Source organism: Cladophialophora immunda (assembly GCF_000835495.1).
Source record: "Cladophialophora immunda strain CBS 83496 unplaced genomic scaffold supercont1.1, whole genome shotgun sequence".
Classification (NCBI taxonomy): Eukaryota; Fungi; Ascomycota; class Eurotiomycetes; order Chaetothyriales; family Herpotrichiellaceae; genus Cladophialophora; species Cladophialophora immunda.
This window is the reverse complement of record NW_015622541.1, coordinates 8145162-8169817: the sequence shown is the minus strand read 5'-3', so window position 1 is coordinate 8169817 and position 24656 is coordinate 8145162. Positions and strand designations below refer to the sequence as shown.

The 24656-nt window shown below is 50.2% G+C and overlaps 10 protein-coding genes across 12 annotated transcripts; 4 read left to right on the top strand and 6 right to left on the bottom strand.

The window, feature by feature from the left end:
* Positions 1–275: 275 nt before the first annotated feature.
* PV07_02397 (uncharacterized protein) lies at positions 276–2207 on the bottom strand (the record flags this gene model as incomplete). Its single annotated transcript, XM_016389003.1, has 2 exons — positions 1205–2207; positions 276–1148 (listed from the first exon to the last, which is right to left on the bottom strand). The coding sequence occupies exons 1-2, from the start codon at positions 2174–2176 to the stop codon at positions 276–278; spliced, it is 1845 nt and encodes a 614-aa protein (XP_016255931.1). The 5' UTR covers positions 2177–2207.
* A 1511-nt stretch (positions 2208–3718) lies between these two features.
* Positions 3719–4819, bottom strand: PV07_02396 (uncharacterized protein; the record flags this gene model as incomplete). The annotated part of the gene is made up of 4 exons (XM_016389002.1): positions 3719–3870; positions 3935–4260; positions 4337–4465; positions 4519–4819. 4 exons carry the CDS (start codon positions 4817–4819, stop codon positions 3721–3723), a joined length of 906 nt encoding a protein of 301 aa, XP_016255930.1. The 3' UTR covers positions 3719–3720.
* A 911-nt stretch (positions 4820–5730) lies between these two features.
* PV07_02395 (uncharacterized protein) lies at positions 5731–6300 on the bottom strand (the record flags this gene model as incomplete). The annotated part of the gene is made up of 1 exon (XM_016389001.1): positions 5731–6300. The coding sequence occupies one exon, from the start codon at positions 6298–6300 to the stop codon at positions 5731–5733; it is 570 nt and encodes a 189-aa protein (XP_016255929.1).
* A 516-nt stretch (positions 6301–6816) lies between these two features.
* On the top strand, positions 6817–7617 carry PV07_02394 (uncharacterized protein; the record flags this gene model as incomplete). Its single annotated transcript, XM_016389000.1, has 2 exons — positions 6817–7138; positions 7205–7617. 2 exons carry the CDS (start codon positions 6817–6819, stop codon positions 7615–7617), a joined length of 735 nt encoding a protein of 244 aa, XP_016255928.1.
* A 2741-nt stretch (positions 7618–10358) lies between these two features.
* Positions 10359–11016, top strand: PV07_02393 (uncharacterized protein; the record flags this gene model as incomplete). Its single annotated transcript, XM_016388999.1, has 2 exons — positions 10359–10823; positions 10891–11016. The coding sequence occupies 2 exons, from the start codon at positions 10359–10361 to the stop codon at positions 11014–11016; spliced, it is 591 nt and encodes a 196-aa protein (XP_016255927.1).
* Positions 11017–12574: 1558 nt separating this feature from the next.
* On the top strand, positions 12575–15181 carry PV07_02392. Of its 3 annotated transcripts, none has more exons than XM_016388998.1 (7): positions 12575–12846; positions 12922–12955; positions 13056–13821; positions 13897–13963; positions 14029–14221; positions 14318–14648; positions 14736–15181. In XM_016388998.1, exons 3-7 carry the CDS (start codon positions 13730–13732, stop codon positions 15148–15150), a joined length of 1098 nt encoding a protein of 365 aa, XP_016255926.1. In that variant the 5' UTR covers positions 12575–12846; positions 12922–12955; positions 13056–13729; the 3' UTR covers positions 15151–15181. The 3 variants fall into 3 exon arrangements, with proteins under 3 accessions (XP_016255926.1, XP_016255924.1, XP_016255925.1); XM_016388996.1 differs by having other exon boundaries at positions 12922–13372; positions 13444–13821; XM_016388997.1 differs by having other exon boundaries at positions 12922–13821.
* A 5-nt stretch (positions 15182–15186) lies between these two features.
* On the bottom strand, positions 15187–17126 carry PV07_02391 (uncharacterized protein; the record flags this gene model as incomplete). The annotated part of the gene is made up of 3 exons (XM_016388995.1): positions 15187–15637; positions 15699–16388; positions 16475–17126. 3 exons carry the CDS (start codon positions 17124–17126, stop codon positions 15333–15335), a joined length of 1647 nt encoding a protein of 548 aa, XP_016255923.1. The 3' UTR covers positions 15187–15332.
* A 1763-nt stretch (positions 17127–18889) lies between these two features.
* Positions 18890–20025, top strand: PV07_02390 (uncharacterized protein; the record flags this gene model as incomplete). The annotated part of the gene is made up of 5 exons (XM_016388994.1): positions 18890–19167; positions 19218–19297; positions 19346–19568; positions 19613–19917; positions 19985–20025. 5 exons carry the CDS (start codon positions 18890–18892, stop codon positions 20023–20025), a joined length of 927 nt encoding a protein of 308 aa, XP_016255922.1.
* A 102-nt stretch (positions 20026–20127) lies between these two features.
* PV07_02389 (uncharacterized protein) lies at positions 20128–20478 on the bottom strand (the record flags this gene model as incomplete). The annotated part of the gene is made up of 1 exon (XM_016388993.1): positions 20128–20478. The coding sequence occupies one exon, from the start codon at positions 20476–20478 to the stop codon at positions 20128–20130; it is 351 nt and encodes a 116-aa protein (XP_016255921.1).
* A 1328-nt stretch (positions 20479–21806) lies between these two features.
* On the bottom strand, positions 21807–22576 carry PV07_02388 (uncharacterized protein; the record flags this gene model as incomplete). The annotated part of the gene is made up of 4 exons (XM_016388992.1): positions 21807–22026; positions 22078–22159; positions 22292–22402; positions 22486–22576. 4 exons carry the CDS (start codon positions 22574–22576, stop codon positions 21807–21809), a joined length of 504 nt encoding a protein of 167 aa, XP_016255920.1.
* Between the last annotated feature and the right edge of the window lie 2080 nt (positions 22577–24656).

The window sequence follows — 24656 nt, the reverse complement described above, 5'->3', positions numbered from 1 at the left end:
GCACAGATAGTGACATGTCAATGTGGACCGGGCTCAGAATTCAGTCGGCTTCGACGTCAATAATGCTCATTGATTTGCAAGTTTAATCATATAAGGGCGGACATGTGTTGGGCAGTGGAGTCGATTGCAAAAGAGGATTCGAAATAAAACAGAGTAGGGGGGATTCATTGCCGACCCAGTCGCGATAGTCCTTAGATACTTGGCATTCGTTGCCACCTACTACATATATATGTGAATTTGCGTCGACCATTCTCCTCTTGGAAAATGCGAAATCGTCATAAAGGGCTTGTCTCCATCCTGAACGCCGCCACCCAATCGCAAGCCAATGGCCCTGAGTCCCGCAACTCCCAGCACTTTTCCACGCGCTGGCGAGCTTGCACAACCTGTAAGTCAGCCTGTGGGAAGGACTCACACTGCTCTACGAACCACTGTCGATTGTCGAAATCGCTCATGGCAGCGGCGATGTATATGGGCCAGCTGATCAGCCGAAACAGCGAAGAGTATTCCAGATGAGGCAGAAGGTTTATTATGTGTTCAACATTTTCCGAAACTTCGCGGAGCTTGGGATATGGCCCAGATACCACAGTGTGCAGGTAAACCAAGACTGTTCGGGCGTATGCAGCCGTGACGATAGAAGAGATGGCATCGAGATCGAGTTCGCCGCCTAGCGGAGCCTTTTGGGCTTTGCTGGAGCTTGCTTTTGTCGACATCTCCATATTCCGCTCGAGTTGAAGCCAGATCACTTCGGCCTTGGTACTGAGTTCCAGGCGGCTGAGGCAGTTGTCGGCGGCCATCTGGGCTTGCCATGCGTCGAGGTCGCTTACTTGATTGGGACTCACAATCAACCACGTCTCACAGCCAAAGGAGCTTCGGACTTGTAAGAGTGGCGTATTCTCCACGAGGTCTAGGATGCGGACCGCAAACGGGGGCTCTCGGATTGATAAAGACGACAGAGCGGCATACCAAATGATGCTGCTGACGAAGATTGGGAGGCTTTGATGTTTCATGCTGGTGCTGATTGGGACTTGCTGGACTTGAGAAGTCTCGCTGGATGGTTGGCCTAGATGGGCACAGTCTTTGACTACATCAAACAAAAAGACCTCGGCGCCACGGTGTACGCCAGTTTCCTCCACCGAGGCCCCAAGGAGCTGCGCCGCCGAATGTCAGTGAAGATTCCACCGAATCTCACTCTCAGCAAACATACCTTGAAGGACAAGAACTGCACGACGCAGGCCAGAATCTGCAGACCCTTCTCAACCTTACCAGTCCCTGCATCCACAGAATTATCCTGACCCATGCTGGCGACAGTCTGCCGGAATTCGTGGAGCCCGAAAGCATGGTATACTCTCCAACCAGCAAGTTGACCGGGTTCTGATGGTCCCAAATACTGGTTACTGGTAGCGGCAGTTGACTCTTTGTGGTAAGAAGCAAGACCTAGAACCAGCCAGTAGAATGAGGCACACTCGTACATCATATCCAGCACCCAACTGCGACTGTGTATGACAGCGGTTTTGGAAAACAGAGGGTATTGTAAGTGGAAGACATGGTCGAGATAGTGCATTAGCAGTGCCGGAGGGTCGTCAGTCAGTCGGGAAGAGTAATCATTATAGGACTCTGGAATTCGAGCATAGTGACCGTTAATCCACGAAAATCGTTCTGGGGTTGCGCCAACGGTAAGTGCGTTGACTTCGAGGGCGGAGGCGCCGGATGATGCCATTCCAGCGACACCGCCTTCGCCAGATATTACCTCAGGTCTCTGAGGGTCGCGCCGGCCAGGCTGAAGATAATCCGCAAAAGAAGCAGCGAGGTCGAATGACGGGCTCAATATCGGATCCGGCCAGGATGGACACTGGAAAGGGCTAGATAGAACGCGACGTTGGTCGTCTAGCTGGACTTCAGACGAAGACGAAGACCGCTCGGACTCTGTGCACGAGGATCGCTCTGAGTCGGGGTGCGTTCGGCGTCGAGGACCTGATCTGCTTTTGATGCGAATCTTCACGTACTTGCGATAGCTGTCCTCAACTCTGCCGCCATCCATCCAGCTTGGGCGTGCACCGTACCCATCGCATTCGAGCTGAAGGTTACGGCAGGTAGCACACGAGCCTGGTGTTTCGTCACACTTCTTCCTTCGCAGACGACAAGTCCAACAGCCACGCGTACTTCGCACATCCGGCATCGCGACTGACTTTCGATCTTCTTCGCAAACCAGGTCGGAATGGGGAGCCGGGAGCCGGGAGCCGGCTGTGGCCTATATACAATGCCCAGCCAACATATTCATGACCGCTTCATTGTGGTAGCGAAGCAGACTTGTAGCGCCAAAATTCTGCTGAAAAACAAAATGCTTGTCCTACGCATCACGCGGGTCCGGCTGACGGCGGCCACGCCCGTCTGATTTTTACGCTACTCTAAGGCATATGTAACTTGAAGCGCGTTGTTGACAGCGGGATACTATTGGCGTTCACTTAACCTGAGGCCCATGAAGCCGGCGTATGGTGATACAAGTAGAGATGGCATGATCCCACTGTCGAGTCTTGACTTTGAGGGATTCGCCATGGGGCTCAAAATGGAAAGGTGCCAATCCTTCGAGAAAAGTGGCGATAAGGAAAGTGGCCGAAAAAGAGGCGATGTGAATTCTCTTCCAGACTCCAGAGACAGAAGAAGAAGGAGCGAACCTCTGATATACAAGCACATCGAACGACCAATGATCAATCAATCACCTCTCACGTGCACAATGTCGAATTTAGTCTTCAACATTTACGACTTTTACGCAGTTCACCTGCCCAGCAAAGCAGGGATTTGCAGCTGTGAAGAGGCGTTGGATGCCGGTATCCCTTCGCAGCGTCTGTGTGTGGAAAGGAGAAGATGCTCTTCGCTAGGGCCAAAGTTGCCATATTCCCTTGAGAGGGAAAGAGTTGCGCCGTAACGAGCGGCCATTAAAAACTGGGCTAGGGACCTCAGCTGGCGGCACGGTCAGCAAGGACCAGAGCTTATGTCTCTAGCCGAGGGGTAGAATTGCTTTTGTACAGATTCCCGAGTACTAGTACTTCATCTTTATTGACTCAGGGGTCCAGACTGTTTTCCCGGCGGAGAAGCTGCTAAAGCCTCCCGGTTGTCCTCGAAAGCATCTGCAAAAGGGTGAAGGATCTCAGCTTACATATGCACGTCGTGCTTGGTGGGGGTGGCTGGATTGCGTCGGTAGGATTTCGAATACGACCCTACGTGTATCTGTGAGCGGTCGCTTATGGGGGCTGCCCGATCGGGCAAATGAGCGCGATAAGGTAGTGAGGACCAGGGGTTTCGTATACTTGATTGGTTTTGTTGTAACCCTGTTGTGAGATGACTGGGGTCTTAGGACAACAGCGAAATCAGGAATGATCTGCAGGGTCTGCTGGCGCACACTACTGCACATCATCCGTATGGACACAATTGGCCCCTTCACAAACTTGAAAACCGATGTTTTATTTTCAGCTATGGTCTTCAGATCTACTTACCCAACTGCAACTGTCCAGTAACCGAGGCTAGAGGCATTTCTCTGCCCATGCCCGTTCGCTGTCATGATATTGTGAGGTGTTTCTCAAAGGTCTTTGTTGCGCATGCACTCTCTCTGCCAGATCATGCACCGCTGAATGCCTAGCTGCAAGTAAATGGGTACAATTGCCAGTAGCCCCTTTGCCTGCTGGCTGCGGACAGCGGTGATACAACCTCTGGATGCTAATGTGACTAGATTCCAGGCTGCCCCATGTTGCTCCAATCGAAGACTCCAGCAAGTGGATCGTGTCTCATGTCGGTGTATTTATCAAAATCAACAATCATTCTTCTGTCGTAAACCCAGCTTCGGATAGCGTCGAAATTGCGGCATGTATGCACAATCTGCACGTCTGTCAGAACTGGGGTCAAGCGACTACCCGAGGCAAGCGAGAAAGGCACAACTCACATTTCCCACTGGCTTAGAGGTGCTGTCACTGGTGTCCCATTGCCATGGAATAACGCTGACATCCGACATGCACATCAAAGACTGTCGGATAGAGTCAACACAATGGTCGAGGTGGAGCTCTCCCAAAAGGTTGTCCTCTTGAATGGCATCACTCCAGTCGTGAGGAACGTAGTATTCTGGATGTAAGGCTTTGCGGATCATGTTAAGGCAGTGCAAGTGGTGGAAGACGTCGATGACGGCAATGTAATTTCCCGGCTCCTGAACGATTGGCCATGTCTTGTTCGGAAGATGCGCCGCCTCGTAGGTATTGAGCATAGTCGACCCGACTATTCAATCACTTGTGGATCAGTTCCTGGGCATGGGACAAAAAGAGACAACCAAATCGAGACCGCAGCCACTTACAGTTGTACAGATCGTCCCAGTTCGCATCAATCTCCGGCGATGGTGGTCCTTGGTATCGACGGTCTATATCTCCGCCGAACGCAGATTTAAAGACCTTAACGTCGTATTCAAGAAGGTGCTGTAGTGGCGCTGCTCGGACAACTGTTAAATAGGAGCTTTCGTCACAGAATTTCGTAACTTACACCAAGCAATTTGTGGGAAGAGTGGGTTCGTCGGGCCTGAGTTGTAGTGAAGATTGTACAGAATGAACAGGGCGAGGATGGCTGACGTGGTCCAAGAAATGATGAGGCCGGCACTGGGCGAGCCCATCAGATTCCATCTCGATAATATCTCTTTCAGTTGAACCCATATCTTCCTCCTCCTGCGACTTTTCTCAAACTCGCCGCTGAAGGTGACTTCTGAGCCTTCGTCGCTGGAGGGTCTCTGGTTGCTTTCGATGTCGGTAGATGCAAGTGGTTGATAATGTTCTGTTTTTGACGGCATTTTCAGGTCCGGGATCAGAAAACCTCAAAGACTCGCGCAACACCTGCTATAATTGTAACTCGACAAAAGGTAATGGCAGTCACTAAGTTTCAGTAGCGTACGAGACCCGTGTGAGGGAGGATGCTGCAGTTGAAATTTTGTCGTGCCATATCAATCAGATTTCCTTGTTTTAGCACATTGGCGAACTACAGAGAATGAGGCAGCATTTGCTCGAATTGTTTCCACTGCGCCCCGCCTCTCGGGCCGCCCCGAGCTGGCGCCGGCGCAAGGTTGCCCTGCATTAAGGCGTGGCCTAGCACGGTGAATGGAGAAGGAAGTATTCGGCATAACATAGGCCGAAATTCATCCTAGAGATGTGCCGCAACAATAATGAACCCGGGCCCGAAGCTGTGACCAGCGCGCGAGCATTAGGCTATACATCTAGCAAGACTAAGCATATCGATCCCTCGCGCGCAGAGCCTCCCACGAGTGGTTCGCGCCTAAACGAATGCGCGTTGGGCTAGCGGACCGACCGGAGACATATAGGCGTACCCGTATGCTTGCAGCGGGTAGGTATTATTCTTCAGCTGCAAGCACGTACCAGCGGGGAGGGGCTAGTGAATCCTTCCCGCGCATAGAGAAGGAAGCCTGGAAAGGCGGGGTTCGTGTTCCTCGGTTGGAAAGCTCTTTCGCAAATACATGTTTCCATTTTCCAGGCTGAGGAAGGGAAGGATTTTTCGCAGTGTAGATTGGTTCAGTATCTATTGAGGCAACGTCTTGTGATGATGCAAAGTAGACAGTGTGACAAAATCTAATACTAGCTGACATGGCCCCAACACCCATAGCCTCGACTCACTCAGTTCAACGTTCGAGGACAGGAAGGAAAAAGCAGCGCGCTGCACTCCTGTCTTTGGCTAGAGTCGTTCTAAGAGTCATAGAATGTCCGGACCGCTCTTTTCTATCATCTGATCTGCTGTCATGCCGCATCTGGCGAACCAAACAATTAGCTCCAAATACGTGGGACCGCCATCGCTGACGTCCTTCGTTTGTGGCTGCAAAAGGCCCATGGAACAGTGATGAGCGTGACCGAAATCGCCATCCTTGAAGTCCAGGGGTCGTCCAAACGATAGTGAGCGGATCAAACGTTGCCACTCGTAGACGCAATGTAGTTGATGAAAGTCGGACTTGGCGCGCAAGTGGCTGTAATTGCCTGTGAGAACTTGGTCGACGGTCAAAGTCTCGTTATCCAGAGTCGACCATTCCCATTGTCTGCGATACTTGTGCACAAATGAGTCGTGGAGATGTGGATCCCAGCATGCATCGGGATAATAGGCATATGACATGATGTCAAAGTGACAGCCCAGAGAGCGGGCTTTGTCAATACTTGAACCGCAGTGGATGATGTCTTGCGTCGGAGTTGCTGGAGAGATGAGATGAGCGTATGAATGGGCAATGAAGCCACCGAGGGCAAACATGATCAAGTTGGACTTCCGCCAGACCATGTTGTGGATGGCGTACGCTTCGCACAAAGACAGGATGATAGGTGGCCTGGTATTCGAGACTCCCTGTAGAACAAGGAAGTATGAAATACTCTTGGTGCGAAAGACTGAAGATCACAGATACGATCCTTTAGCTCGCAAGACGTTACCACAATATCTTAGCAGACGTGTCAGGGATTAAAGCTTTGTAACTTTAATTTTGTGCCTGCACTATATAGCCCAGAGCGAAACGCGCGGCTTAGTGGCTCCACATGATAAGCTGCAGTGTTCAAGAACAAAACCAAGGTTGGCAGGGTCCTTCAGTTTGCAGACTGGCATGGGTCGAAGGTGCTCTACCGTGTCGTGCGCGACTTGGACGCTTTGATCTGCTGTAGTATTCTTCAAAGACACATGCCCATTTCACTTGAAATCAAACTCAACGTGGTCTGCTCAATATTCGAAGTCATCCTGGCTAATTAACCACCAGGTCTTATTATCGACGGACGTTCGACATCATTGGAGCACCTATTTGTGGCGAACATGGAGCCGCCATTCGACTTCGACAGTCTCTCGTATGGATTCAAGAAAATTGATCTGGAAGGCGACGCGGATAGCGTGGAAGGCTTGGATGAAGAACAAATTGGGCCAGCATCGGCCAAGTCATGTCGGCAGCACCGCCAGAGACGGTTTGGGGATGTCGTGTATGCGGGAGCATTGGGAGCAGTCGCGTTTCTTGTCCTCCTTGCCGTTGGGTTCGCTCTCGGTGTATCGGACGAAGAGACGCGAACCCTCGAGGATACAGCGAGGCTCAGTACTGCTACCAGCGACTTAACGCCACTGCACGCCGAGTATGGGTGTGGCGGTACGGAAGCGTCAGCAAGAACGAAGGGATGTCGCTTTGATATACTGAGTCACTCTTGGACGCCAGTGGAATGTTGGGACCAGCCGCTCTATGACGATATGATGAGAAGATATAACGAGAGCCTAATCTTTGCGAGCATTGACGAGGGAGAGGTGGCCATCAGTTCGCACCAAGTTGTTGAATCATTGAGCCAGATCGGCCATGGTGGGTTAAGATATGAAAAACGGACACTGATTGCTTCGTGGAGGACACACTTGATTGCATGCACATCTGCGTGGCAGAAAGTGACGCGGGCAGTATTGATGCAAGCGCCCCTAGACAGCTGGTCCGCATCATATCCATTAGCGAAAACATGCGGCGAACAGCTTGTATATCGCGACCAATTCGGATGGGATGACATGGTTGTGGTTAAGGAGGTTGGCTTCGTTGAGTGCGGACTTGACGCAACGGGCATGCTGAAGATGCTGGCAACCACTTGACAGACCCAGAAGGTTTCCCGACCACTAATAACGCGTCTCGAGACTTAAACTAGACTGGTCGCCACGTGATAAGGCCTAAAGAACTACAAGTACTTCGTACGGAGTACCAGGTACATTTTCTCACATTTTGATTATTACGTCCAACGTTCGGAACGCTGGAGCCTCTGACAATGCCTTGACTCCGGCGACCATTGACGCGCGCCGATTCTAGGCGTCACGCACACGGAACTACTATTCAAAGGTGGAAGCTACCAACAATCCTCGATTGGTCACCCTTCGATCGAGATGCTTCGTATTCTGGCGTTCCAACCAGTCATCACCAGGACCAATATTATAAAAATGCTCCTGATTTCCCTTGTAAATGTCTCTCTGTCTTGAGCGGGCCACACTTTATCACCAAAGGACGAGCTTTGTAGTTTCGTGCCGCGTTTCTGTCCTCGTCAGCAAAGCATTAGCCTTTCCTTACCCATTTCCGCCTCTTCCACACCACCATGAGGTTACTGCAGATTTCAGTTCTCATTTCCCTTGCAGCTCACCAGACTGTCGGAGTCGCCATCCCCATCAAAAGTGCCTTGGTCAGTCAGTATCTCCACACACACCAAACCACAGCACTGCAGGCTGCCAAAACCCACGCCAAAACCAGCTCCTGGCATCTGCGAAACTACGCTTTACGGCTTGGGGAGGCAGCTTTGACCAGCATCGACTTTAGCTCCGCCTTTGTAGCGAACATTACATTCGGCACCCAAGAGTTCCCGGTAATCATTGACACTGGAAGTTCGGATACATGGCTTATCAAAGCCGGATTTACTTGTGTCAACCAGACTACTAATGCTACCTTACCGGCTTCGACGTGTGGATTCGGCTCGTCAGGCTATGTCCCAGGCGATTCTTTTATTGACATCCCCGACGAGAACTTCTACACTAGCTATGGTGATGGTGAATATCTATATGGTACCCTGGGCTTGGAGAGAGTAACATTCGCCGGAATCGAGATTAAAAATCAAGAAGTCGCCCTTCCTTTGCTCGCTGCTTGGTCTGGCGATGGCATTTCCTCCGGACTTGTCGGGCTGGCTTATTCGTCCATTACCAATGCATTTCCCGGAACCAATTCCTCCAACGACGAAATCACTGGTAATATTACCGGCAACAACATGCCTTATTCCAGCATCCTGAACACGATCTTCATTGACCAGCTGTCCCGGCCAATGTTCAGCCTTGCACTCTCACGTTCATCGCGCAATACATCGCCAGGCGGTATGCTCGCGATTGGCGGGATCCCACACCCTCACGACCCCATCATCAATGCCACAGGATCCTTCACGGTGAAGCCTATTGAGCCGTCCAAGCCACAATTAATCGATCCTACCCACCCAGAACTCCAGTTCTACACAATCACTATCGATACCCTCGTCTACGACGGCGTCAATGTTACCTCCCACCAATATATTGTTGACTCAGGGACCACCCTCATGTACGTCCCGACTCAAGATTCGAAAGTCATCAACGGCCTATTCGATCCCCCAGCCAGAGTGGAAGAGGGACTTTATCTTGTGAACTGCAACGCCACTGCCCCTGATATGGGTATTCGGATCGGAGGAACGCTGTTTGAGCTCAATCCAGTGGACCTGATCCTCGATGAAGATATACCTGGTGGACTCTGCATTAGTGGCATTCAATCAGGCCCCGTCGGTCACTACATCCTTGGTGACACGTTCCTGAATAACGTATTGGCTGTTTTCGACATCGGCGCAGCCGAAATGGCTTTCAGTCCCAGGCCTTTCTACAGCAGCCAATCTTAGAGCTGCGACCACATTATAGACAATTCAAACAATAATTTTGGGTCGAAAATAGGCACAGTGACAATCCATTGCATGAGACTGGCGACCACCACTGGGAAAAATCATGTTGCGTCGTAAAAGTCTGCAATCATAGATGCTTAAATCAGCACGCATGCGACACGCTGCCACTCTCCATCAACTACAAGTATCCTGATCGATCCAGAATTAAACGCCTTGAAATCTTGAGATTCGCCACTCATCTTTTCGAAGGATTTAGTTTGACTGGCCTGTTGTTTATTCTCGGTTGTAAGGTTTGGCTAATTCACCTTTGCGGCACAATACGAGCTCAAAGTATCTTGTGGCAGTCATGCTGCAGGACCGGAAGGCTTGACCAATCAAACGACAGAAACCTTCCCTTTCAGCCTCATGTTCTAGGTCAGCTGAATCATGCCCAAAAGCCTTGCGAAGCTTTGAAACCCCTTCCAAGGTCCGGATTGGCGAAGGCTTAATCATGAAGCGGATTGAATACAAATTACTAACGACAAATTGGTCGCTCGTGCGGAAGAATTGTACCACAGCGGGCAAAGATACAACATTCCTTCCCACCACGAATGATGTTCTAGACTTGCAAATGCATGGAAAGCTAGCTATCGCGCTGAGCCCAATCGGAATGTGCATCGAAAGGCGATTCGGGTGTCATGGGACTCACTCTAGGGTCGCTGTTTCAACACCGTACCTAAAGCGGATCCCACAACACGAAACTTACCTAGTAGGTAACCAGCTTCTTTCGAGCTGAGGTTCAACTCGAACTTCCAAAAGTCGAATCAATCTTTGGCAACGGGAAGTATGTCTACTGGACTTGGGCTATGTAAAAGCACGTTGGATCCTATCGATCCCCCAAACTTCCTCATCAACTCTTGCTCACTTCTTCAGCCAAGTCGCCGGACATTTGGCTCAAGCAACATGACCCTCAAACTTTCACTATGCACTTTCGTGGCTTTCATGGTCTTCTCCTTTTTCAGTCTGGCAGACTGCAGAGCTAGCTCTAAGGAACGTGCAGTTGGAGTTCCGCACCACCTCAAGCGTGACACCAGCCCCCTCTATCGCGGCTGGGCCCTTAGTATCCCCACTGAATGTCCCAAGAACACCTTCCGTTGCGGCAAAGCCACCTGCTGCCCGGACAACTCTTGGTGTGGTACTGAGCAGAACACCAATTCCAACATCTGTTGTCCCGAGGAGGCCGGGTGCGGCTTCCAAGTTGCGTTGGACAGCCGGTGTGCAGACACGAGCTGGGTGCTGTGGGAAACCAACAAAGATCCTATTTGTTGTTTGGAGGGTCAGACAGGAGTCCAGCCTGCGGCTGCTGACTATTATGGCAAGTGTGTGCCGGCAGCATCGAGTGTGGCGAGTGAGAGTCTTGCAACCATGGTATGTACTGTATACTCTACTGTAGTGTGAGTCTGTCAAACAACCATACTAACTGTGGATATCCTAGATCGGTAGCGGTCCAACCGCTTTTATTCCAATTCCCTCGAACCTTTGTGGCACAACGGCTCCTCCGCCAACAGTGAGCATTATGAAAAGAAGCAAAGCGACCGTTGCAGCACGTCTTAAGGTCTAGGGGGGTTGAAAGTGGCTCATTGTCAACGAATGCAGCGGGTTTATACTAGGAAATCCTGGATAGATGATTAGCGAGGTCGTCTATCCAAGTGTTGCTTCTACTTCTGGCTCTGCTGGACATTGCTAGCTTACGTTGACACAGATGACCCTAAGCATCAACCCTTTGTCAGCTCTTCAGAGAACTTATTTCGATTGACCTGACGAGTCGTTCTACTCCGGTTGAGAAGGACACGTAGTAACAGTGATTAATGAAATATCTGAGGTATTCATTATTGATTTAGTATTGACGAGTTGTTAAAAATAATGTATTTCTCCATGATTTGATTTCTGCTAGGATGATTGATTCCTACAAAGACTTGACGATCTGCGTATCGATTGCCATCGATGGTGGTCTGAAGTACGATACCTCGATAGCACTCATAGCCTTCTTAATCCACGTGATTACCAATGCCCAAAGTGCTTCTCCGGACTCCGGAGACTACTACAGGCTCGCTGGGGCACTGCATGGGCGGGTGCTTGCAGGCAGTATGGACAGCGGTGTCAGCACATAGATCTCATGGAAAAATCCTTATTCAAGTTTTGAGAGGGTCTGAGTCCACCTGATGAGCTTGATCCTCGTGGCATAGGGAGCTTGTCCTGACCAGTTTGAGCATATCAAGCCTTTGAGTATCATGTAAATAACCACTCGAAAATTCAATTCTGAATATGAATAACAGATGCCGCACAGAAACAAGTGGATTTTTCTCTAACGGAATTGGCGAACCTGGAGATCGCAGTAAGTTGGTTCGCGTTCGGAGAAAGAGATAGATGAGACTGTCATCACCAGGTAGAATTTGGAGTCACTCGGTGCACGTATTGAGCCGGTTCTGTGGGTCAGCCTCTCAGCCTCACAAGCGAATACGAGGTCGAAGCGGAGTTTTGCTTGAGACCTTCGCAAAAGCCAAAGGCCTTCAACCAATCAGCTGTGCCATAAAGTCTTTCGAGTACCTCTCGCCAGTGAAATCGTATAAATTCTGGGAACGGAAGCTTCTGGCCAGGCAGCGATTAAGAGACTGCCTGTTCTGTAGCACCTTCACTCATACCCTTGAAAATATCACCTCAGCCCTATCAAACAAGCTCACATGCTTCCTTCGATGTTTTCGAGCAAATTAGCCTGTCCTTTGTCGCACTTGACGCGAGTATTGCTGGTCGTCTATGCGGGCTCTGATAATGGCTTGTTTGTGCGCTCCAAGTGAGTGACTGATATGTGCCACTATGTGTGCCTCAGATGGGCTTTAACGGTAGCGATGATTCTGGAAATATCATTAGCAGACGGGTGGACCTAGATAGCCGAGGTATGGCACTCACTCGAATTGGGCGGTATTCAGGTCAAAATCGAGTATGTCTGATTATAAGGACGTAAATTTCCACATCACACTACTGTCACGGCAAACATGGTGTATTTCGGCGAAATAATGGTAAGATTAATAGTGGGTCTAGGCTCGGCAATATACAAAATTTCCGAGCCACCTAAAGTATAAATGCCGAACTCTCAAAATATAAAGGAAAACTCCGTCACTCCACGCCGGTCCTTCTATCCTGATCACCCACGCTATTGCAGGCTACAGCAAATACCGCCCTGCCCTTCAATGAATACTTCTGCTTTTGGTCGCGAGCCACAGGTGGCGGGTGAAACTAGGAAGCGTGCCCTCAAAGTCAACAAGGCATGCTTACCCTGCCGCGCACGCAAGGTAAAGTGCGATGCTTCGGTGATTGGCCTCCCCTGCAGTAGCTGTACCAGCAGGCAATGTGCCGAGGAATGCGTACTGCCTGCCCGAAAGGGTCGGACCAGGTTAGTTGGCTGGTGATATGATAGTTCACAGCTCATGATTTGTTGGGTGTGTACTAATATTACTTGGGCTCATAGGACAGCAGTACATCCTTTGCCAACTTCTAGCCAAGTATGTTTTAGAGGATTAGTATTATTCGAAAGATCTCTATTTTCCATATTTCCTTCTGCACCTTGAATAATCATTTGGGATGCCCACTAACTAGCGACAGACTACGGATGTCCCGGCTATATCCAATAATACCCCATTTGATAATGAGTCAGAACAATCGTCTCTTTCCCTGGACCGACAAAGCATACGTCGAACTGAGCCAGATTTGCTCTACCTCAATATCCTAAAGGACGCAGTGGAAGAAACCTCAGAAAGTAGTAGATATCACACCCTTCCCAATACTCCCCACCGGTCAAGACTGGAAGGCAGTTTCACTCCTCGGAACTGTCGATGGACCAAGCTACGCCAATTGGATGATATTGACAATGAATACCTTATGAAGAAGGGTGTCTTTGATCTACCCCATCCCCATCATTTGTGAGAGAATCGTCCCTTTTCCATCCTCATCATGTTTTCGTCTCCACTCTGCTCACAGGCAAAACCAACAGAGATGCACTCATTAAGACATACTTTGACCACGTCTACCCTTTTGCTCCGATAATCAACAGAGCTGATTTCATTCGCGGCTATCAATCTGGCGACTGCTCTTTGTTTATACTCCGCGCCATATTGACACCAGCCAGTCTCCATGCGTCGGCTGATGTGCTATCTGCCTGCGGCTTTGCAAGCTGCTCAGCCGCACAAGCGTCGTTCTTCTCTAAGGCTAAGCTGCTCCACGACTTTGCCGCCGAAGATGATCCGTTGTTGATTCTGCAGGGATCTATCATCTTGTGCATGGTGATCCTCGACCACCCCACTGATTGGGACTTTGGCTACTGGTTCCACAACGCAATCCGCCTGGCCACCAAGCTTGACCTACGCAACACGTGGGTTTCCTACCCTGGACTGTGACATCTGTGCCATAAATTGCGTGTACTAACTGCCTGGGAGCTCTCTAACAGATGTATTCAAGAAGATAAACCCCGCAAAGTCTTGAAGGTGTACAGAAGGATCTGGTGGGCTCTCCACGTACGTCCCTTTTTTCGCCCACCGTGTTCTGTTATTTCTGCTTTATACTTACTATGGCTACGTAGTTTTTGGACATTTTCCATGTCTTTGTTAATACCAGACGCTCACGACTTCTCGAAGACACCTCCGCGATCAAGCCTAGGACAGAAGATGACTGGGAAGCGGAGGATGTCTCGGGAATATCATCCGGCTTGCTATCGGCTGTCACGCCTCAGCAAAAGGCCTACCCCATTGTCCACTGCGAGTTGTCTCGAATATGTGAGCCTTAGCTCTCTTTGATTCTCTTTTCTCATTCCATTTTCATTTTATTTTCAAACTATAACTAATCCTATGACCACGATTAACTCTATTTAGTTGGAAAATGTTTGTCCATTGTGACAATCAAGCCACAGCAGGATCCTCGCCAAATGATGCAACCACTGGATGCATGGCGCAAGTCTCTTGTAACCAGGATGCACGTGGGTGGGAATACTGGAACTGATGTGTACTATCTCAATATCCAAGCAATGAGTTACAGGTTTGAGTGTGTCTTGTGTCGCTTAATACGACGCTGTTGGCAGCAGTCCAGACATACGGAATGGAGCGAGTGGGCCAAACAGCGGCTTCGGTCGGCTGTTCTGGAGTTGGACACGATTGCCATTAGGGTATTGGCGAGTGGCACCCTTCACGATTTTCCTATGTCTTTGTGAGTGCTGTCTCTTTCTTCCCATTTTCGCATTTTTTCGGCATGCTCTGTGGAACGCATCAATAGAACTAACAATGGCCTCATCAGCGTGACCACCATAACTGCACTACTCGCTCTGCACATCGAATCGGCGCTCGATCCGACCGAGACAGATCTTGTCCGTTCCATGGCTCGGATATCCATCAGCCAGACAATGCTTGTTCTCACCCAAGGGAAAGAAATACCCGCCTTGAAAAGAGCGCTACCGGTATTCGAGGAGATTCTTTCCAAGAAAAATCTGTACTTGGTTCCGTCGAACGATCTCGGTCAGGTACCTGCACAGTCGCACCCACAAAGCAATGATTTGACGGATGCCCAGGCTTCGCCGCGCACACAGGTCGGCGGAGTTTCGCCTCACTTAGAGCAGCGTGAAAGTAATCCGTTGTTTGATGTGGATTTCCTAGGATTCGATTTCTTGGACGAGTGGCAGATCGGGCAACTGGATGTTACGGGGCGATATTGACATTGGCTTTCCAAGAACAGGCGCCCTTAAGGCACATGCATTATCTGAGGCAGTGTCCATTATATACCATGATATTAAATCTGTATTTCACATAGTTTCCGTCTATCTTTGAAACCCGCACGGCCTATTACGTATCGCGGAGCGCTGATAGTACTGTCAGGACCAGCCTCTGCTGAATCAACCTATTCAGCTTCCTTCCCTTGCTCATTTTGCTCGACCCTGGTGACGAGAACGTGCCGACGACGCATCATTTCCAGTACCTTTGCCGCCTCGGAAGCATACTTACATCTGGAGCGTATTTGCGGACCGTATTTGTGGAATAGAAACGGGAAAGGCAGGCATCCAAGCACCAGGAATGCAGGAATGGAGCTCGCCCATTGATTTCCGAGATTCTCGTACATTTGGGTCGTAAACAGCGGAAATGCGGTGCCAAACAAGGATCGAAGCACTGAGTTGGCCGCTAGCACAGAGGCAGCATAGACGACATCTATACAGAAGTGAGTACGTGCAATTTTGCAGAGGATTCCGGGGTAAAGATTGAAACATACAAGAGTCGACCAAATAGCTCATCAGCGAGATGAAGACCATGACAAGACCGCATGAAAACAGTGTGGCGCCAATAATGGGCGCGATCCAATGCACCGACGGATACGTCGTCCACGCAAACAGGAAGAGACCAATCGGAAGGACAATAGAGCCTGCCATGGCGGTGCTTAGTCTGGCTTCTGGTTCGACTGCGCACCCCTCTGCCTCGACTGCAGCGCACAGGCGCACGTAGCGCTTGTTGTCCACTCCGGCCGCAAGCGTGGCAAGACAGACGCCAATAGCGACGCCGACAAACAGAAGTCCGGCGGTGCCCTGGCTCCAGCCTCGGGCATCTTGGAAGACGATGGGAATCCCAGCAAAGAACATGTACAGTGTGCCGTAGACGATAGAGATGTACATTGACGTCAGCAACACAATGGGTTCGCGGAACAGAAGGATCAAGGGGCGCGTGAAAGAGACCAAGAGCTCCTGCGAGAGTGTTTTGGGCGTCTGCGCCGCATCGAGCCGGGATACATATACTTTCCCCATCATCCGAGAGAGGGACTTGGCTCGACATCGCAGAATGAACGGCGCGTATGTTTCGCGGGTGGCAAGCATTGTGGCAATCCAGATCACACCACCCAGTATGGCAATCAATCCAAGAATCCAGCGCCAGCCCTGGGTCTCGTCAAGAAAATCACCTGCAATGGGACCTGAAAGGAATTGAAATGAATTAGCAAGTGTACAAGAGCAACAATGGCAAAAAAGGTTACATGGAAGAAGGAAATCGACGACCTACCAAGGGCAGGCCCCAGAAAGGGCGCCGTGACGAACAATCCCGTGGCGAGTCCGCGCTCCGCCTTGCTGAACATGTCCGCAATAACGCCCCCAGTATTCGTCATCGACGATGAACCAAAAGCGCTCGCAAAGAAGCGAAGAACCAGCAAGGCTGTGATGCTCGGCGCGCATGCCGCCGCCACGCTAAACGCCGTGTACGCCGTGTACGAAATCACAAAGATAGTCTTGCGCCCGTACACCTCCGACAGAGGCGCCCAGATCAATGGTCCCAAAGCGAACCCCAACACGAAGAGCGACAAGCCCAGTGTGGCCACCTCCTCAGACACGTGAAAGCGCTGCATGACGCCCGCGATGCCGCTGACGTACACCGAGCTGGCAAAGGTCACCGCAAAGGTGCAAAGGGATTGGGAAATGGCAATGGCCCATTTCCGTCCCTTGGAGAAATTCAAGGCGTCTTGGAGGTCGTCGCGCAAGTAATCGACAATGTAGGGGTCGTCGACTGTGCCGCTACCGGCGTAATTCTGCCGACATACATCGTCGTCGAGGCGCGTGAGCTCGAGAAGAGATCGGATTCTAGATTTGCGTAGGAAGGAGTCCGTGACTCGTTGTGGGACTTCATCGACGGAGGCAGTGGGTTCGTGAGGGGTGGGCATTATGAGAGCTACAGGAAGCACAGGAAGATTTATGTCGAGCTCCAAGAGTAGAACGGAGGAAATGAGCGGACTCTCACATTCGACCATCATTTCACATAGCTAGAATCCTTGCTCGGGGTTATATAATTCTTCTCGGAAGTTTGAATTCGGCGTTTCAGCTGGACAGTATTCGCGAGAAACAAAAATCCACGGAACTAAGTACGGAATTATAAGAAATTTTTTGGAATCCGACATTCCTTGTTCTTCGATATATCAAATGCGGTTGATCCTCGCAGCTTACAACGTTAGACCGCGTCGAAAAATGAGGTTCCATCATCTTGTAAGCTTGTGTCAAACCACGCCAGGAAGGCCAAATACTAGGATTACTACATCGGGGAACTCCATCACCGTGAAAATCAAGATTGGGCAATGGTTTATGTTCCTTTGAGCACAAATCGCGTCCAAATCCACCTGGTCGGAGGTGCACGTCAAGAAATGGGTTGGTAGAAGGATAATACGTATGGAGGCCAAATGTATAGCCGATAGTGTCGGTGATGAAGGTTGTGAAAGTGAAGTCACCAGGCCTCTTCTAACCCCTACCCCTTTCCCACTTCGAATGGAGAGATTGTAGAGATTGGCAAAGAGCGCGTTCCGAGAGAAAGCCTCTAGACTGAGATCCCCAAAGATTTGGCTGTGAAGGATGGCTTCAAAGAATGGGCTCCTCCGTTATCACTACCTACAATACGCAAGCCCGAAGCTCACCTGTAAGTGGGGAGACTCTACTATTGACTGAATAGAAGAATATTGCTCGCTGGATGGGTTTCCTGACGATTGCTGCAAAACTATAGATTATTAAGATACTGACGTACCTTAAAAATTGGAGTGGCCTAGGGCTCTTACGGGTGAGCCAAATTTTTTTTGGTGATAAACTATAGACTTAATCCAGCTTTACCGCAACATCTCTATTTACCGTGCAGTTACAATTTATTTATTATTCGGAATATTATCGCTAGCTCCCTACTGTATATAGGACAGGCAATAATACGATTAGTTTGCGAGATTTTCTTAAAATTTTGAACGCTTACCAATCTATAGGATTTTGGTATCTAAATTCTGCCAAGTATTAGGCGAATTTACGATTGTGCCAAGTTGCAGGTGAAGTCCCAGCTAAAGTTGCAATCCTGAGTCTTTCCCGGTCCTTCGACCCTCACCACCGCAATCCAATCGAGTATCATGACTTCAGCTATACCTCCATCCTTCTCTACAAATGCCTGTGCATCATGCAGTGTCCGTAAACGAAAATGTGATAGAGGCTACCCGTCATGCACCACCTGTGTCAGGTTTGTGACTGATATGCGCCTGGTGCGGCGCAGGCTAAGCCTTTGCGGTCTGTTAGGTCCGGCCGTGTTTGCGTTTACGAGGAGAGCAACTCAGCAGGTTCCTTTACTGGTGCACAGACAGACTCACACTCGGTCCCCGGCCCAGAAGCCCCTAGGCTCATCTTTGGCGATTCATTGTCACTCGGGTCGGCCTTCCGGCGCTCGGAAATCGACGCCCTTGTACTCAATCAAGCACGACATGTAGTCGCTTCGCCTGAAGAATGGCGTTCGACCGCAACATCCTACTTCGCTACCGTGTCGAAACGCCTACCAATCATTTCAAATCGCCGATTCCAGGAGCGCCTTCTTTTGGGATTCCCATTTACAAGCACACCCGCCGACTTTACTGCCCTATGTTTATGCACGCGTCTTATTTTGCAGCATCCGCCATTACAGGCTCAGAATATGCAGTCATCGCTCTACATTACTGTGAAGAACATTATCAGTTTACTTGAAGCAACAGACTATCTGTCACTGGAAATGTGCCAGTGCAGACTTCTCATTGTATTCTACGAGATTGGACATGGCTTGTTTCCGGCCGCATCAATCTCTATCGCAGCCTGTGCACAAGCCGCACGCACCCTTGGTCTCCACAACCAGTGGTCGACCCCGGTGACGACTCAACATACTCTCGATGAAGAAGAGCGAAGACGGGTGTGGTGGGCAGTGTTTAACTTGGACAGGTAAAGTCAAGGCCTCTTGGACCGGTGCTCCATCGTATCTGACACTATAGATTCATCAACCTGTGCAACAACGATGCTCTGTTTGCGACCGAGGATCCTAGAACTGATGTCCTGCTCCCGTTCGATGACGGTAACTGGTCTGAGAATGTGGTACCTACCTTGGTTCATCATACTTTAGGTACCTCCTCTGATATCACAATGGGTCAATTTGCGCGCGAATGCCAAATATCATACCTTGTGGGCCGCGTCCTCAGACATGTACTTGATCCAACGTCGGATCGAAATTTCCATGCAAGTGAGGAGCTACAGCTTGAACGCACGCTCAAAGCTTTCATGCCTCTACTTATGGAAGAGGATTCCAAGTACGGCCAGTACTGCGCAGCCCTGGCGATATGTACAAGGTAACAGCCCTCGATGATCCGAGTTCTCGTCTGACTTTGGGAAGCGCTCTTTTCAACTTGTACGACGCAGCCATGAAGCAATACAACGACGAAGACCTGGGAAAGCTTCGCATATTGGACTGCATCGAGTCGGCAGCGATTCGACTGGTAGATTTCTCAAGACACTTGTTTGCAGACCCTGAAAGCATAGACATTCGCAACATGTCGCCGCTCATACCACTTTCGCTTTACCAAGCAGCCATGATCCAATATCGAGCATGGAAGCGAACCAACGAGATATTCTGCAAAGAGAGAGTCACTTCTCTCTTCAAGATCCTCGCAAATTTCAGCAAACGGTGGTTTGCCGCAGGTATGCACCCCACTAGACTGCGGCGGGTAATCCTGAAGACTCGTGATCATTGATACGAAATCTACAGCAAAGTATTTGCAGACCTTACACTCGTTAAAGATGGAGTGAGCATGGCTTCTGTCAGATCCTGTCCCTCAAATTCTCAGACTTGTTATATCGAGCCCCAACCGGTTGCTACTATGTTTTAAGTTCTCAACAGCCGTCTACATTTCATCCAAAGCGCCCCGCACTGGTCGAGCCATGTTTACCCAACAACGAGGCCGCGGCGACGTGTGACCCGCAAGCTCGGATGAGTGCAACATATGGTGGGCCTGGAGGGTTGCCAGACTCCTGAAGGTGAATAAAGACCGCCCTGGCCCCTTTGAGGTGGGTAAGAGCAGCGTCAACGTCGCCGCGATTAGCTTCTGCGCTGATTAGATTCCATAAGCTGACAATGACAAGTTCGTCAGGTGGAATAGAAGTCCCTAGCCGGTGCCTTAGAGCTTCTATGGCCTTGTAACAGTAGTAGATACTGTTATGTACGGAAGACTCCTGCTCTATTTTTGGCAGGATCGTCGACATGTTTGCCAGCAACGAGTATATCAAAAGGTCGTTCCTTAGACAACCTTGCACCATGAACGCTGCACTCTTCAGAAGAGGTGCGCTTCGTTCCGATAAACCCAGTCCCGCCGAACAAAACAGACTTTCATGCGCCACGGCCAGGTAATATTGCAGATATTGGTACTCTTGATCGCCCAGAACAATTGGAGATGGCTGAGAAATCGAATGACGAGGCTTTGGGTTGCATGAATCCGCCAGCGGTGGAAATAAGCTGCATTGGCCTTGGACGTTGAATTTCGTGCATTCATCGCATGCGACAGTCTTGCACTGGCCTGGTTTTAGAACACTCTCTTGGAACAGGGCAACATTAGCTTCTGTGCTTAGTCGATTCTCTACATTGTGGCTAGCTTCGCTTTTCTCGGCCATCAATGGTTTTTCAGCGTGGGCGAAGATGAAACTTGGAGAGGCTGGACTCTTGTGAGGTTCTGATGCAGCGACACGAGAGATGATCGAGCGGATTTGGACGTGACGTTGAACCAGTCTCTTATGCCGACTTCTATCTTCCTGGCTCGTTGACGATGAAGGTGAGCTGCTCACGAAAAGAAATGGAGGTGAATGCATCACACGACTTTGGAAACTGCTGCTGAATACGTAGGAAGCTCTATCACCAGCAGATAACTTCAAGACACCTTTTCAAAATGGCTCTCTTGTCGAGATGACTGATAGAGAAGATTGATTATATCCAAATTTCCATCGGAGGCAAGAAAACCCCTCCTCGGATCCAGAGATACTTTGCAAGACGCTCGTCACAGCTACATTCCCAGCGTAGCCTCGATCGACGGCAAATCAAGACTCTCATCATGATTATATACTAGCCCTAGTTTAGTAGCAGTCGATTTGTTCTTTCTCGAGGCAGGAGTAGTCATATTCTGACATCGGCAGAGGAGCACTAGCAATGTAACCACCGTTTGCGATGTGGGACCTTCTCTCTCGGATCAACACATCCTCGTGGAGCACTTGTCATAGAGCATCAGCATTGGCCAACATAGGAGAAACGAGCATAGCCGCTCTACATAGAGCATATAAAGGCCAAGACGCATGGGAAGACCTATCTGGGTTGGCGCACGAGGGGAACGAGCGAGAATCCTTGTTCAAGGGATATCGATCCCCGCTGCTACTACTGTTCGTACTCGGGCAGCGCAGCAGACTCGCCTCCCCGAAGTAGAGTATCTCGGTTCGCCAAGTGAAAGTTGAGAGTTACTTTCCGCTATTTCTATTGAAAATCATGTGGGTCTTGAGGATGGAATACGAGATGGTGTCCGAAGACACATATTCGAGTCACGGACTTTTCACATATGGTTGTCGCCGTGTTTGGTGCTTAAGGTACGGTCCTCGTTAGATATAGGCATAAGGTACCAGAAGCTCATTCGGAGCCTATTTTCCTTGACATCAACTTCCCTCAGCACCCCGCTTTCGATGTCGTACGCCAGGCCAACAATCTGAGTGGTGTTCTTGACCAGCGGAGATGCTTTCAGAAATGCGATATCAGCTCTAATACTCTCATCCATCCTACGGGTAGATGTCAACATTCGGAATATGGCTAAAGTGTTGGATACTGACCCGGTAGTAATCTCCCCGAATTTGGAAGATTCAATTAGCTCATTAGCTTCGGGATTCAACTCGAGCAGGGCCCTCTTGATATCTGAATCATGGTAATAGCTGAGGCCACAATTTGGAGCCTATTATTAGCAGTGAGCCCCTCGGGGAAAGGACCACTCCCATGTTACGCAGGACTACATCACCCCCAAGCAGACCAGACTGATTACTAACTTACCGGTGTGATGCATAACAATGATTGTGCCCGGGTTTCCGATGGTCTGTAAGACTGATAAAGTGCGAATGGCGTCAAATGCTCTGCCGCCAGCGTTGCAGACCATGGTAACTTCTATGGCCATTGATCAACATTGTCTCCATGAGCCGTAACGCCCGTTGATGGGGTACGGCTAGGCGAAGGGACAGACTTCTTACTTAAGGTTGCATCGATCCCCAAGATTTGATATAGATTGAAGGGTGGATCGGAGCACGAGAGCACCACGACGCCTGTTCCGGTCGACCTCATAGTTGCCGCCATCTGTGACAGGCCTGGCGGTGCCTGATAGCTCTGGGCAAACTTCCGGAAGCAGGGGTCGTCAGATTAACTTTTCGTGAAGTGTGGATCCACTGCTGTTCGGGGAAGAAGGACTTACCTGTTGCGGGCTAGCATCTCGAGGACTTGCTTGGAAAGCATTCTGGCGCGCTGGGACGGTAGAAAAGGTTGAAGGGAAGTATTACTGTATAGCCTGAGGTGGATGGCGGTATTGAGACATCAAAAATCTGTGTTGGTGGAATCCCTGGGTCTATTTCTAATGGCGTCCAAACATGGCCAAAGACCGCAGTGGGAAGTATGTTGAGAATGTGACGTCTGTGCATGACGCTCCTGTTGGTCATCAGCCACAGAGCGATACTTGTTTACGGCCATAAAATCATCCTGTTGCTAAGCAAAAGCTGATCGTAACGCAGATCCGACGTATACCGGTACGGACATTCCTGCTGTTCGAAGCGAGAGCGCATGCGGGAATGCTTTTAGAGCTGAAACACTTCAACAGCGAGTCCGAACATTGCGGCTGGATTCAGAAGCAACAACTACTGTGCATGGTAAAGCTATTGAGAGCCCAAGCAGCGGAGTAGCGTGCGGGCTAGCTCGTCTCGGCAATCGTTCTTGCAGGTTAGAGCCAGGGAACCAGGCATACCAAACCACTTTAAGGTGCGTGTCTAACATCAATCTAGCCAAAAAGCGGCGTGGCCCCAGGGCCGGGGTGCGGATTAGTTGCGGGCGCACTGTTAAGCACCACTTGGTACCAGACACGACAGAGAAGTGGAGAGTTCTTGGCTGCATGTATTATCACCTCAATCAAGACTCTTCAAACGCAGACGTTGCATGGCCGGCGGCACGAAATGATGGATGCAGTGGATGCCGATATTGACAAAAGCATGTTTCCACTCCCGAGAACTTCAAACTACGTCCAGCAGGCGAAGTACGCCGCTCACATAGGCGGTGAGCCACGCCCAAGGGGGTCAAGTAACACAGCGGAGGAACTCCTGTCTCCGTCGAAAACTCGATGGCATCTCGATCTGGTACGACTCAAGTATCTCGATTACTCGCAGACTATGCATTTGTAAGAATCCCACCGTACAGCTTACGCATCAGGCAACTGCTGCTTGAGATGGTTGTGCCCGACTCGAATGCTGGAGTCAGGATATGTGACATCAGCTCAGGATCAGATTTGCCGTAGACCATGGGACGAACCTGGAATAAAACCACGAGTCGATCTACTGGGCGAGAAAAATTAAACCTTCACTCACACAAGCACGGATAAACCATTCACTGGTTCCAAACATGTCGAATCAGTCAGGCACCATCTTGATCGTTGGCGGCACAGGCGCCCAAGGTATACCCGTGGTCAAAGGTACAAATATTACCCCAATTTCAATCCAAAAACACTAGAACATGTATTAATACACTTCTTTCAAAGCTATGGTCGCCGACCAGAAATACTCCGCCCGCGTCATCACCCGCGACGCGACCTCCAGCGAAGCCCACGAGCTATCACAACTCCCCGGCGTAACCATCCAACAGGGTAACAGTTACTACGAGCCTGATCTTCGCAAGGCTTTCGAAGGTGTAGACTACGTCTTCGCCAACACGAACGGATTCGCCATTGGCGAAAAAGAGGAGATCTACTGGGGCATCCGACTGTACGAGCTGGCGCGCGAGTTCAAAGTCAAGCACTTCATCTACGCTGGGCTTGAATACGCAAGCAAGCTAGGCGGGTTCGATCCAAAATACCGGACAGGCCATCTGGACGGCAAAGGCAAAGTCGTCGACTACATCGCCGCGCAGCCAACGGAGCGCATGGCATGGTCTGTTCTGACCTCCTGCCTATACATGGAAGGTCTGAGTGAGGTCCTGCGGCCATTCCCACACCCTTCGGAGCCTGGGACATTGGTATTTGCTGCACCGTTGGGGGCCGCGAAGTGTCCACTCATCTACCTCGACGACTGCGGCCGCTATGCGCGCTGGCTACTCGACAACCCATCCCGCAGTATTGGACTGGATTTGCACGTCGCAACCGAGGACATCGCATGGGCGGACCTTGTCA